The sequence below is a fragment of the Neolamprologus multifasciatus genome, chromosome 2 (genome assembly GCF_963576455.1).
Source record: "Neolamprologus multifasciatus chromosome 2, fNeoMul1.2, whole genome shotgun sequence".
NCBI lineage: Eukaryota > Metazoa > Chordata > Actinopteri > Cichliformes > Cichlidae > Neolamprologus > Neolamprologus multifasciatus.
Genome location: NC_140440.1, coordinates 2,807,518 through 2,821,090, shown reverse-complemented (window position 1 = coordinate 2,821,090; position 13,573 = coordinate 2,807,518). Strand labels below are relative to the sequence as shown.

The 13,573-nt window shown below is 42.7% G+C and overlaps 1 protein-coding gene and 1 long non-coding RNA gene across 5 annotated transcripts in view; one reads left to right on the top strand and one right to left on the bottom strand.

Moving 5' to 3' along the window:
• Positions 1 to 13,573, bottom strand: part of LOC146523829 (uncharacterized) — a 290,156-nt gene that overhangs the window by 190,878 nt on the left and 85,705 nt on the right. The gene's annotated exons all lie outside the window — the stretch shown is intronic.
• htr4 (5-hydroxytryptamine receptor 4) overlaps positions 1 to 13,573 on the top strand; it is a 155,361-nt gene that overhangs the window by 74,050 nt on the left and 67,738 nt on the right. For all 4 annotated transcript variants that reach the window (XR_014877625.1, XM_085182992.1, XM_085182984.1 and 1 more), the window contains exon 4: positions 9,842 to 10,042. Coding sequence is in view for 3 of the 4 variants with exons in the window: in XM_085182992.1 (XP_085039118.1) it covers positions 9,842 to 10,042 (201 nt within the window). In the remaining variant the exon portion in view is untranslated. The remainder of the gene's footprint in view (positions 1 to 9,841; positions 10,043 to 13,573) is intronic.

The following is a 13,573-nucleotide window of genomic DNA, read 5'->3' as shown; positions in this document are numbered from 1 at the left end:
CATATATTTTTCCTTCCTACGATAGCCTGACGGGCAGGGCAGAGATAGATTTTGGTAGGCCGACTGGAAAAATCGCTAGCCCCGGGACGTCGGGCTAGCGATTTTGCGAGCCCTGTGTTTATTGTTGGATCTTTAGCGGATTCAGTTTTTTCTTAGCTGCTTTAGATGTGAATCCCTCCCTGTGTTCCATCCTCATGTGATGAGTCTCCTGTGTTACGTTCACGTCTGTGTTTAGTGATCTCACTTCCTTTATTTTGATAGTGTTCCTTGTGACTTGCTGCTAGTTTTGATGATGTCATCCTGTGATTTGGTTCAGTTGTGTCTCATTCTCCCTGCTGTCTCTTCTTCCTCCAGCTCCCCTCTGTGTTTATTAATGTTTGCTGTCACTCCTTCTCCTTCTTCAGTGTGTGGTGATGTGTATGTGCTATCTTCTCCTTTATGGCCTCCACGGTCTGTAACATCTACAGAACCGTGGCAGAAACTGCTTCATCGTGTGTGTCTGTATTTTCTAAAGTGGTTTCCACCATTGCAGCTCTGATCTTCATGAAGCAAAGGAGAAGGGTGTATGAACAGTGAAGGAATTAAAGGCGGAGTCAGAGGGTCAGGCTGAGGATGGAGGGTCATGTGGGAGCTGCTGTCACCTTAGTGCTTCAGTCCTCCATCTTCACCTCGCCCTTCTCTTTAGCTGGGTCCCAAAACGTTGGCTGCATCCTTCGGAGGACCCAGCCTTCGCGGTCTACGTGGGCCGGGTCCTTCAAAGACCGAGAAGGCTGGAAGTGCGAGGCTGTGAAATGGGACGGTCTAGCCTTCAGATTTGCGTCACCGCTGTGTCGGTGGAGTTTAATAAACTCGGCCATCTGCTCCTTGCTATCTAAAATATAACAGGACACTGGCGTAAAGTCTCGACCGTCTCACACTTCTGTTTAATCAGTTTTCTGTTTAACGTTTATTCAGCTGTGTGAAAATCTCAGAGGAACCCACTCGATGGATTAATAAAGTTTTATTTAATCTAATAATCTAATAACTTTGATCTCAGCCAAACCAATTTGCTCCAGAACAAATAAAACACCCAAAAAAGGCAAACAATTACATTTTTAAGTTATCTGAGTGACTTATATTATGTTTAACCTGAGTAGCGAAAGAGCGTGGGTCTGAAAACGATGAAGCCGGGAGTCCGCTGCTCTCGCCAGCTGGAGTGACCATTGAACCCCCCGGCTTGTTATCGAGCTGGTGGGTAACAGACGTCTCCGAAAACGTCGGCACACTTTTGCAAATATGTGATGTCTTGATAAACCGAGCAGATATTTGATGTTTACACAGCTACTTTCTCGCCTTAAAATATGTTAAAAGTTTATTTTGTGGCCCAGAAAGATTAATAAGAGTAATTTTAAAACTTAGTAGCGGCCGCCATTGTTGTCAGCTGAAATTTGGCTGGGCCGCGCTATGAATTCTGGGATATGGTGGGCCACGAAGGACACATCCGACCCATCCTTCAAATTCGCGGAAATGAAGGACGCATTTGTCGGCCGCATTTGAAGGAGTCGACGAATTGGGACAGCCTTCGTCGCCTGGCTGTGACGTAATCGGCCTTCAAATGCGGCCTCTGGAGGATGCAGCCGACGTTTTGGGACACAGCTTTTGTCCCTCTCTCTGTCTGACGTCTCTCATCTTTCTTTCTTTGCCCCTCTCATGACCTTTGACTCATGGGATGAGGTGAGTGTGTGTGTGTGTGTGTGTGTGGCATGTTGAAGTCAGTGAGTGACGGCATGTCTGCTGTGATGTCTTACGTTGCTGAGGTGGGAACATTCATGTCTTTGTCCTTCTGTCCACTGGGATCGCTCAGACAGAAATGCTCAGTGGGGACGTCCCTCTGGTGAACGTGGGCGATAAAGTAAATAGGAACTATTTGCACATCATTTACAGGAATCATGAGTATCCCAGGTAGGAACAGCTGTTAGATTACCAGTGGTGAGATCAGTCACTGTGACGGTGGTCGTGCCTGTCAGTCTGTAAAGGCTCACATACAGTTGGTGTGTGATTTGTGTGGTTTTGGGATTATATGTGGGACAAGTGCTTATGCAAACCAAAAACTGTAAACAAAAGATGGACAGTGTCACATCTCCCATTATTTTCTGCAGCCTAACATTAATCCGTCATGTTGGCTTTTTGGAGCCAGAACTGACCATATTTGGAGGATGCTGAGCTCAGTAACATCCAGATAAAATCATTGAATCTCACTCTGCCCCAAAAAGTCTTGGACAATAATGTAAGTACAGTGACCTCACAGCAGCCATGGTATTGGTCACATGATGTTATTAAAAGTGCCTCAAAAGGCTCCAACAGCACAAACCTGGCCCAGAGGTCCAGTTCAGGGACTCCAGCCGCCTGTGTCGCCTCCACCTGTCAATAGAATCGGGGCTGTTTGTTTTGGCAGGTACGCGTTGGCTTCATTTTTCAGACCCGGAGGCTGACACCTGACAGCAAGAGAAGAGAGTCGCTGTGAGACAGACGAACAGTAGCTTACGTTCAAATATTTCTGTCCTGATGGGAGTTTAAAAGAGCTTAAAGTGAAAGTGAATCATACAGCAGTCATCAGATCTCAACTCAGTTAAACAATGATGAGTGGAATATTAATTAATGAATTAATTTTTATGTAGGGCTGGGCGATATGGCCTAAAATCCATATCACGGTATGATTCGAAGCACGTGCGGTAACAATATATATCGCGATATATTCTTTTCTTCTGTATAACATATTTTCAACACAACAAGGCACACTTAAAATCCTTTAATTTTCACAAAAATCGTTAGTGTGCCTTATGTATGAATTCTGGTTGTGCTTACTGACGCAGAAATCTGTTAAAAAATGTTTTAGTACAACTTTGGTAAGCCGCACTGCTTGATGGATTGTCGGAGCATTACGGCTGCCGTAGTGTGGAGCTTCGCGGAGTAATCTGGGTCCAAAACTCCGTTTGCTTCAGGTCCCAAAGTCAAACGAACACTGAGAGTTAAAAATGGTCTAAATTCTTTCATCTTTAATAAAATCATCAGCGTTGCTGCTTTACCAGGTGTAACAATTAAGTTTAACATCCATGCATCAATGAAAACAGAATTTATTAAATTTAACGGAGTTACAAGTTAACAGGAAGTTAGCTCGCTAGTTTACACCTAAACATTTCATACCATGTTCTGACTGAGAGATTTTTGAAACTAATTAAAACGTACAGCTCTGCTATCACTTCCAACATAAATGAAGACAGAAAAATAAACAGCAGTGACGTTTGCAGGGTTCCTGAAGTTGGACAACCTGGTATATAATGTTGTGCTACGTGATTGCTAGCGACACAGCTATGTTAGCATAACATTAGCACAGTGAAGCTGGACGATGAACCCAACTTTTTTTCCCACTTGATAAAAGTTAACGTGAGGGATTCTGGTGGTTAGGGACAAATGCAATCACATAGCAGGATGCTATACACGGGGCAAACTTCAGTCAGGAGAACAACTGAGATTATTCATCACAATACAAGGTTAGTTATTAATATACTGCAACAACATGGGAATAGAACAGCTGTGAGAGAATTCAACATTAATGAATCAATGTTACGGAAGTGGAGGAAGCGCAGTTTTTGGCTTTCCCCATAATTCAAAAGTGTTTCATCTCTTTGCTATGACTGTCGCCCGCCATAATTTGTAGATGATAATGGTTGTAGCTGCTGCGATGCTTTTGACCAAAACAGACGCAGCTTGATGACATCAACATGCGCTATCGCGGTAGAGCGATAAAGTGAAAATCTCTATCATTGGCCAAATTTATATAGTTTCTATCGTATATCGTTTATATCGCCCACCCCTATTTTTATGGTGGAAATCATTATTTTAAGGAGATGTTTTTCAGAGAATCCATATGAATGAATAAAAAACTGTTCCAGCAGCTCATGGATGACTATCACCCGTCTGTTTGTAGTCTTGTTGTAGTCAGAGAAACTCAGATTACAGCATAATGCCCATACTTTATATCCACGGCTCCTCCTGAAGCTGCTTTTCATGTGCCTTTGTAAACGTCTTCCTCATCCCTCACTGCAGAGTCGCTCTCACTCAGTCTGGGACCAGCTTTTCCAAATTTATAATCCCAGTTACTAAATTAATGGGAACCCCCAATTCATGGTCACCTGATCCAGCCCTAACTATATGAAGGTTTGAAGCCTAATCTTAAAAGTAGAGATAGTGTCTGTCTCTTGAATCCAAACTGGTAGCTGCTTCCAAAGAAGAGGGGCCTGAAAACTGAAGGCTCTTCCTCCCATTTTACTTTTAAATACTCTAGGAACAACAAGTAAATCTGGTGCTCTCGAAGAGACGAGAGCACCATGATAACATATAACATTAGCAGCTCAATATGTCACAGTCGGAATAATTTATAAAAAAATAAAAACTGCTGAGTAAGTCTCTATTTCTCTTATAATCTTTCATCTGTGGTTTAAAATAACCTAAGGCCTTTATTCTCGTAACCAGCAAATCATCGAGGGAGAGGTCGGGTTTTTCCACAGCAGCCAGGTCTGTGTGAGGCAGGGAGCTCAACAGCTTAGAGGCATTTTACATGTTTACCTAATGTACAGTACACACACACACACACACACGCACACACACAGTAAACACCAGCAGAGGGTGATTCAGAGGGTGGTAAAGCACTCATCATGAAACATCACACAAACAAAATCACTGTTACCACCTTTTGTTTCTCTCTGTGTGTCATGTCGAGTGTGTGAACACACACACACACACGCTGCCACACAGTGTGTGTGTTTATAGACACTGAGCAGCTCTGGGAGCGCTCGCTGTTATAAACGGGTCGCAGCAGAAACTTTGCTTCCACATTTCTGATTTTGTCTTTTAACATCAAAGTTTATTTACATCATTTACAAAAGTAAGAACTAAATTCATCAAATAAAATAGTTTAAGTGAAAAAGAACATGAAAGAAAAGACCTTTCCAAACGATTCATTCATTCTTTCCATTGTTTTATTTCTGCCTTTGAGATTGTCGTTAAATTATCCCTGCACTTCATTAAAGTGCTATTTGGTGTCGTGTTTTTAGTTGTAGTCATAAAATATTTGGCTGACTTAATTGAGTTTGAAATGATTTTTTCTGATTTAAATGAATGAAATAAATAACTGTGTCCTCCAAGGATTAATTGGGTGTAATTGCTGATTTCAGTTTGTGCTGTTTTTTAAAAAAAACATTAAAGTTTAAATTCCTTTATTATTATTCCAGACTGCACCTTTTTTCTCTCAGAAATTCTTCAAAGGCAGTAATGAAATAAAAATCCAGTTATGGGGATTTAATTGAACTGTAGGTTTTATCATTCCCATTAAAGCTCGTCTTTGTGATTGTGTTGTTGCAGACGCCATCGAGGCCTCCGGCTCTATTCTGCAAAACAAGATTACAAGCTTCATGCTTTTTATCGGCATTTGTTATAAATGCAGATGGTCGTTTAGTTTACGTGGCTTCGCCATCAGGAGGTGACCCAGCCAGAAACAGTTTGATTGGACGGGACAGAAACGTGATGAATATGAGAGCATCTGAAATGATTCCTGCATGTTTGCTTCTCCTCTCTGACCTTTCTGTTTGAATCATCTTTTCTTAGATCTTACATGTTGGACGTCCTCGTCACACAGTCCCTGCTAATAAAGTTTATTTATTCAAAGGACTTTCAGCTAAACACAGTCTGTCATCCTGACTAAACACAGCGCCTCCTCCTCCACCTCAGGGCTTCTTAATGCTTCTAAACTGCTCTGAATTATAGCCAACACAGCTCTGTGTGTGTGCGCAGGATTTACTGCAGGCAGAGGTGTACTGGCCTGTTCCAGAGCAGTGTTTGGGTTAGGCGGATGGAAAGCCTTCGCGGCCATTCCCTCGTACTGAGGTTATTTATAGACGCGGACATTGACAGCGCAGAGACGAGGCGGCTGACTGACCGACTTTTTGTCTGCAGAGCTGTTAGTGGTGGTGTTTTCTGCCTTTGAGTGAATTACTGGCTGACTGCTGTGCAGCTGCCTTTTTGTCCATCAGGTTATTAGTGGCATCACAGACAAACTGTGATGCCACTAATCAATAGCTGAAATTGATTTCTTGCACATACAAGTCCAGGATTTTACAGCTGACTGAGAGTGGCAAGCTATCACCTCATCTCAGGATTTCTTTGTTTTGTCAAACTGCAGTAAATTTGTGTGTGTGTGTGTGTGTGTGTGTGTGTGTGTGTGTGTGTGTGTGTGTGTGTGTGTCTGTCCAAGGTGTGTGAGCAGTGACGCGCAGTTTAAAACCTGCAGAGTGAAATCCATTGAATGTACTTAAAAAGATGGAAGTAAAGCTGATGTGGGGAGGGGGGGTGGGGGGGGGTGAATGCTCCATCATTTAGAATGATGATTTATGGCAGTTTTTTAACACCTGGATCAGTGTGATGTCATAGAGAGTGGCTATTTCTAATGAGGTCATCTCATTCATCCCATCTACAGTTGTCTTAGAGGGGGAGGAGCTAAAGCAGCATGTTTCAGACAGAAGATGAACTGGGAGGCGTGCTGTGCAGCTCCAAAGGTTCAGACATGCTCAGCACGCGTCCGAAACTTTAACCCGGCTGTGACAAAATAAAACAGGAAGTAACAGAAGACGGGAACACCTACACGGGGCGACAATGCACACAGGAAACACAAAACACAAAATAAACCAAATCACTTGAAGCAGAAAGCTAACAGAAAATAGACATTAACTGGACTAAAGTATAACCAACAGACTCAAACTCCAGCAGATAATCCAAAACATAAGAGAGAATAAGTGATTTTTGTTTGTGTGTGTGATGCTGCAGCGTGTGACATGTGCTAACATGTGCTAAAACACACAAAATCACCATCAGGTTTGTGATGGTGATAACAGATGCCGCCACATGCTCGTTACTAAATCAGGCTCATCCCACATTAGCAGACTTGTGCTGAAGCCACACCCACATTTCTCTATTTGAGGAAACACCTGTACCTGGAGGTGGCTCATGGTGTTTTGCAAAAACATAAATATACAATGTTCATAATAATATAAATAGTGGCCAGGATGCAATAATACTGGTAGTAACATTAAAGACTTGTACAGGTGGGCGCCCACCTGTACACCCACCTTGTACAGGTGGGCGTAGGAACTTTAAATCTAAAGCAAATTCAGGTTCATGTACAGATCTGTGTGTATGCATGTTAGGAAGTGAAGGCTAATGTGACATCACCAGAGATGGGCAGTAACGCCCATCTCTGGTCGCCTTGAGGCGACATTTGTTGTGATTTGGCGCTATATAAATAAAATTGAATTGAAATTGAATTGAATTAACGCGTTACTTGTAACGCGTTACTGCCCATCTCTGGTGATGATGGGCAGTTACTTGTAACGCGTTACAAGTAACGCGTTACTTGTAACGCGTTACTGTAATCCGATTACTTTTTTCGAGTAACGAGTAAAGTAAGGGATTACTATTGCAAAAACAGTAATTAGATTACCGTTACTTTCCCGTAGGAACGCTGCGTTACTGCGTTACTAAAACCGTGATTTTCTTGCAGAATGTCTCATGACAGTGACGTAAGCGAGTGTGATGTTCGTGACAACAGCTGTGTGCAGATCAACAATGGATCATATATCGAGTGCTGGAGAGAGTATGAGCGTGCAGCGTTTAAAGTGTGGAAGTACTGACCTTACTTTGAGTTTGATTCCATAAAAAGTGACCAAAACATTAGTGTGCGCTGTGCGTGGGAAGAAAACTTCTTTTTACAGCGAAAAAAACCCCCCTAAACTTCCAAGCTAGCACCGAGTAGCTACGACGTAATGACAAACTCACAGAGAAACTGCGGTATCCTTCCACTGACCGCTGCGGCACACCTGCACCAGGATAAACCTCCGCCTACTCTACTCCTGCTTTACAGGTGAAAATAGAGCAAAAGGACCGCTAGTCTTTGACTTTATTTATTTTCTGCTGTGTTTTACTTGCATCTGAAAGAGTGAGTGTAAACACAAAAAAAAAAAAAGATATATATATATATATATATATATATATATATATATATATATATATATATATTATATGCTGGAATGTGCAGAAAATAGGTTTAAATGTTAAACTAATTTCTTCCAGTCAGAGAATGGTGCATATAATTAAAATTTTGCTTGATGCATAAAGTTAAAACATTAAAACTAACAAAACAAGTTTTAAAAAGAGACTTTTCCATTTGATTACATTTTGTATGATGATTATGTAGAAAAAGTAGAATTGGGCTGAAAGATCTATCACTTTATCACCTATTCAGGTTGTAAATCGTGTTGTTAAAAAGTAACTAAGTAACTAAGTAACTAAGTAATTAATTACTTTTGAAAATAAGTAATCAGTAAAGTAATGGGATTACTTTTTTGGGTTAGTAATCAGTAATTAATTACTGATTACTTTTTTCAAGTAACTTGACCAACACTGGACATCACATTTTTTCATCACTCAGCTGCTCTACGTACAGACCCCCATGCCTCTACCACAACCGTTATGAAACATGTAGGCGACACAGAATCACTCAGAGACAAGTGGTTCATCGAAAAGTGAAGGCTGTTTATGCTTTGAATGAAATGGGCTGTGTTTCTGACAACATGCGACTCATCAAATCAATAAAAATGTGAGCAAAGCGTTATCAACCTCCTCTCTCTGAACTGCTGACTAGCACAAGCCCGCTGTAGCGATTGGTGAAGAAGATGAGAGTAACACATGGCTCTCTGTGGTTTCTGTAAAGTTTGTCGTGAAATTGGTGAAATTGGACTGAGATTTAGTGTGACTAGTGTGTGACTAGTATTAGTGTGTCTGTGGGATCCGTGCTGCTGGATAAAGACAGTCACTTAACACAGAAAAAAGGAACAAAGACTCAGCAGGAGCTTAGAAATCAGTGAGGATTCATCCCAAAATCTCATGTTCTTCACTCAGACATGTATGTGTGTGTGTGCGTGTGTGTGTTCCTTTTCAGTGTGTGTAAAGATTGTCGTTCCCTTTGCTTCTGTTTCTTACATTTACAGCAGGAGCAGCTGATCGTGCACCACTGTGTGAAAAGCACACAGGCATGATGCAAACTCAGTCAAAGGGACGCAACAAAGGATGGGGGGGGGGCAATTATTAAAGAAACCTGAGACAACACACAGGACACAAGACCACCAAAGTAAAACAGCAGGAAGTAACAGGAGCCGTGTAAGAGGACAGACTCACACACACGAACAGGAACCAACAAACCTTTAATCAGCCAAACCTGAGGCACCAAACCCATAACATGAACATAAGGTCACAGCACAGACACAAGTCCTTCTTAAAACCAAAAACAAACCATGACACACTGTCCTGCTCCTCACCTGTGAGCCTTTGGCCAGTCACAGTCCTCCCTGACCTCCCCAGGACAGCATGCATGTTTGACCTGCCATGCTGACTCTGATCAGAGTATTCTGGGAGGGTGCGCTGCAGGAGAAGAGCTTTAGTTTTAGACATTTATTCATCTTTAAAGACCTTAGAGTTTTAAATAGCCATGCTGTGGGAGGAGCCAGACAGGTGTGGACCCTGACTACAGGGACCGGTGGTCGCTGGGTAAAATGCTGCTTCCAGCTCGGGATGGAAGCACTGTGCTCTCTAAAATACATACTTCACGTTCTTAAACCTGACAGGCTCCAATGGTTATGACCTCAGTCAGAGAGTAAGTGCTCTCAGTCAGTGCGTGCAACTCTGACAACGCATGGACATCCTCCTAATGTTTGCATTTATGATGAACTAACTGATCCTGCCTCTCTTTCTTCAGGAAAATCAAGACCAACTACTTCATCGTGTCGCTGGCGTTTGCCGACTTGCTCGTGTCGGTGCTGGTGATGCCGTTCGGCGCCATTGAGCTGGTCCACCAGCACTGGATCTATGGCGAGACCTTCTGTTTGGTGAGGACTTCTCTGGACGTTCTGCTCACCACCGCGTCGATACTACACCTGTGCTGCATCGCCCTGGACAGGTGAGACCGTCTGACTGTCTGTCCTCTGTGTGTGTGCGTGTCTGATCTGCTGGAATCTACCACTGCACCGCTCTCATTCTCATTGGTCGGGGTCTCTCGTGCATGTGTGCACATATACTGAATATAACGATTGGCTGCAGGCCACATCAAACCGTTGGCTTTGATTGGCTGGCTCGAGTCTATCAATTCCCACACCTCTGATGGAGGGGCTCGTTTTCTGTTCTTAATTATTCATCATCCTGCAGGAGACTGAGGTGTGTGTGTGTGTGTGTGTGTGTGTGTGTGTGTGTGTGTGTGTGTGTGCGCGCGCGCGCATGTGCAAAAGAGAGAGAAATTTTTTTAGGGTTTTTCTCTGCTTTCGCAGACAAAAGCAGCTCTTCTTTAATTTCAGGGTGAAGACACGTTTTAACCTTTAAGTTAAATATTCCTAGCTTGTGTTTTCTTGTCTTTTATTAATGTTGCTTGTATCATGTTGTTTAGGTTTTTGCAGACAGCTGGAGTGAACATCAGCATTTCTTCCTGACTTTTCAAACACGGTTTTAAATCCCACCAAAGTGATCCTGAGGGAACAAATTAAGCTGCACAGCCTCCTCCACCTGAAGGAGCTCTGAAAGTCAGAGTTTGTGGAACATGTATTTGGCTTCACTGGAACTTTGATCTAATCTAATGACGTTTGAAAGTAATCAGATTAGTCGGTGCATGCTATCTGTGTACAAGTGTGAGCAGCAGCACTGTTGAAATGAGTCTGTAGCAATCACAGCTAAGCAGTGAGATGTGGGTGAAAGCAGAGCTGCTGAGACAAAGCACAGTTAATCTTCACACTGACTCTGGGAAAAGATATAAAACCGGTTTCAGTGGCAAACACAGCCTAAATGTGTTTTTCAGCTCTGAAAATGTCGTACATGACAAAGTTGGTAAAGTAACTTGAACTGCGACCCACTCCTGTGAAAATATTCACAGTATGAAGGGAACATTTTGCACGTCTTCATTAGGTTATTGTACAAAGATTCAGCTGGTTGTGAGCGGGCCGAGGCTGGACTGTTTGGATTTGGATGATTTCACGTGGAGCAATCCTCATTACAAGTTGCTGTGTGGCCCTGCGGGCTGGTGCTGGATGCTGACGAGCGCTGTGCTGTGCATCATTCACTAATGATGTGTCCGTAATCAGAAAACAGGCAGGACTCGGTGACCTGTCTGAGGCCTGCAGGCTGAATGCAGAATAAATGTTTAATGACTCTGACTGTTATTTATCTGTTTCACACCAGTGAGCTCCAACTCTCACATGTGCATGTATTTTTAATGCAGAGCCACAAACAGCAAAGGAGGAAATGGTTTCTTTATTAAATTATCTGGCTTCAGGAGTTTTGTATTCCTGTGTATGTACAGCTGTCTCTGCATCCTGGCACAGCTTCAATCACCAATTCATAGCAAGGCAATCGCCCCTCGTTACCCTCGAGTGCCCCATCCCTTGTGAATGATCAAATCTACTGTGCGCTGCATTTTCCTCCCCTACCTGCTAATTAGCTGCACACACACTTCCTGGTTTTAATGTGAGTGACAGGCTGTGTCCCAATTCAGGGTCTGCATGCTTGAAGTACGCGCACTACGCGTACTACGTACTATGCGTCCTATAAGTACGAGAAGTGCGGAAGTGAGAGGCTTGTGAAATGGGACCGTCTAGCCTTCGTCGCGCTGTTCAGGTTGCCTAGCAACCATGATACTAACCGCGAGAAACGTTACATACAGCTTTGTGTGACAGAAATGAAGGAGAAAAAATGTTTTGTTGGTCATTCATTTTTGTCATGACATCACTTTGATTAGTTGAGTATCTGAGGCTGAAACCACAGGACTGTAAAACATGATTGTTGGGCTTCATTTCTTCATTTCTGTACTGAACAGTCATTTCAAGATTAGTTAGTAAATAACAATTAGCTGATGTTGTTCATGAGACTAAAGTCATCTCACTGTGGTAATGTAATTATAATATGGCCAATATTATAGTATTGTCAGATTATTATGATATATAATATATATATATATATATTAGGGGTGCAACGATACACAAAATTCACGGTTCGGTTCGGTTCAATACTTTGGTGTCACGGTTCAATATTTTTTCGATACAAAAAAAAAATTTTCATGCCTTTTTAATTTGTCATTTATTAAATTTTCACGTCACATTCTGCACCACATCTCTGTGCGTTCGTCATTTGTTTGAAGCCAGCTCACCTCCTGCAACCACTTTTCCGAGAATACGCGCTTCTTTTGTGGTCCGGACTCGTTCTGACATTTCTTTGGAGGTGGAGGAACACCAAAGTAATTGCTTAAAGGAGCTTCTTCGACATCTTTAAGAGTTCTAAACAAATGTCTGTCCCCCTCCTGAAAATCTTATGTACGCAAACACGCGTTGCAACTTCTTATCTTGTGCGGGTTTTTATTTTGACAGCGAATGCGCACCTGCGGACCACTTATGTGCAGCCCTGGTTATTTAGCTCGTCATATTGCAGCCACAGAAATTCTTTTGTCCATGAAACCATAAAGCTGCTCTTTCTTTTTGCCTTACAGTCTGATTTGTCATAACTTTTCCGTTTTGTGGTAAGCTTTTCTTTGGCTGTCACTTCTTCACCCTGACCTGTCTTATTTGGCTCAGCAGAACTAAAATATATATCCTGCTGCTTTTACACGCACTCACATAACGCTCAGCGATTCTCTGCGCGATCAACCTCTCACATGTTTAAGCTGCGGGAGATTTCACTTGTCATGTTTGCATAGTAAGCTAACGATTGATAAGACGATGTCAGAGGAATTGGTGCGCAAATTATCATCACTCACCAATCAGTGCTGTCGCTCTCTATACACAGTTCGCGCGATTGCAAATTCAAACGCGATTTCAATATGTCACATATTGACAGTGGCTCACCGATGCCAATGACATAATTACCCAGCTACATTTCCGAAAGAATGCAAAAGCATTGACATATATTCTTCCTTCCTACGATAGGCTGACGGGCAGGGCAGAGATAGATTTTGGTAGCCCGACTGGAAAAATCGCTAGCCCCGGGACGTCGGGCTAGCGATTTTGCGAGCCCTGTATCTGATTGAGGAATCACTCATCTTTGGAAAAGAGAGTTTATTACAGAGAAATGGTTCTTTCCAAAATAAAAGCTATACTATACGCTTCTTCTGGGCTATATTCTCAGCAGCATATTAAACATATCAGGTCCCCATAAGGAGAATCATGTGCTAACGGCTGTCTAAATGTGTGCTTGTTGTTTTTGTCTGCTTCCACTTGTCTTTGCACGAGGATGATGTCGGCGTAAATGTGCAGTCATATTCGTTGTGTTCCCACTAGTGCTGTCAGCGTAAATCTCGTTGAAATGACGTTAACACCACAACAGACAAATCCCCGTTAACAAGCTACCGCGGATCGCCCCGTGCGTGGGGCTGGACGGCCAACACGTTAACGAGCTAACTGCGCTAACACACTAGTTCCCACCCATGTAATTGAGCATTGCTGGCACATCCAACATA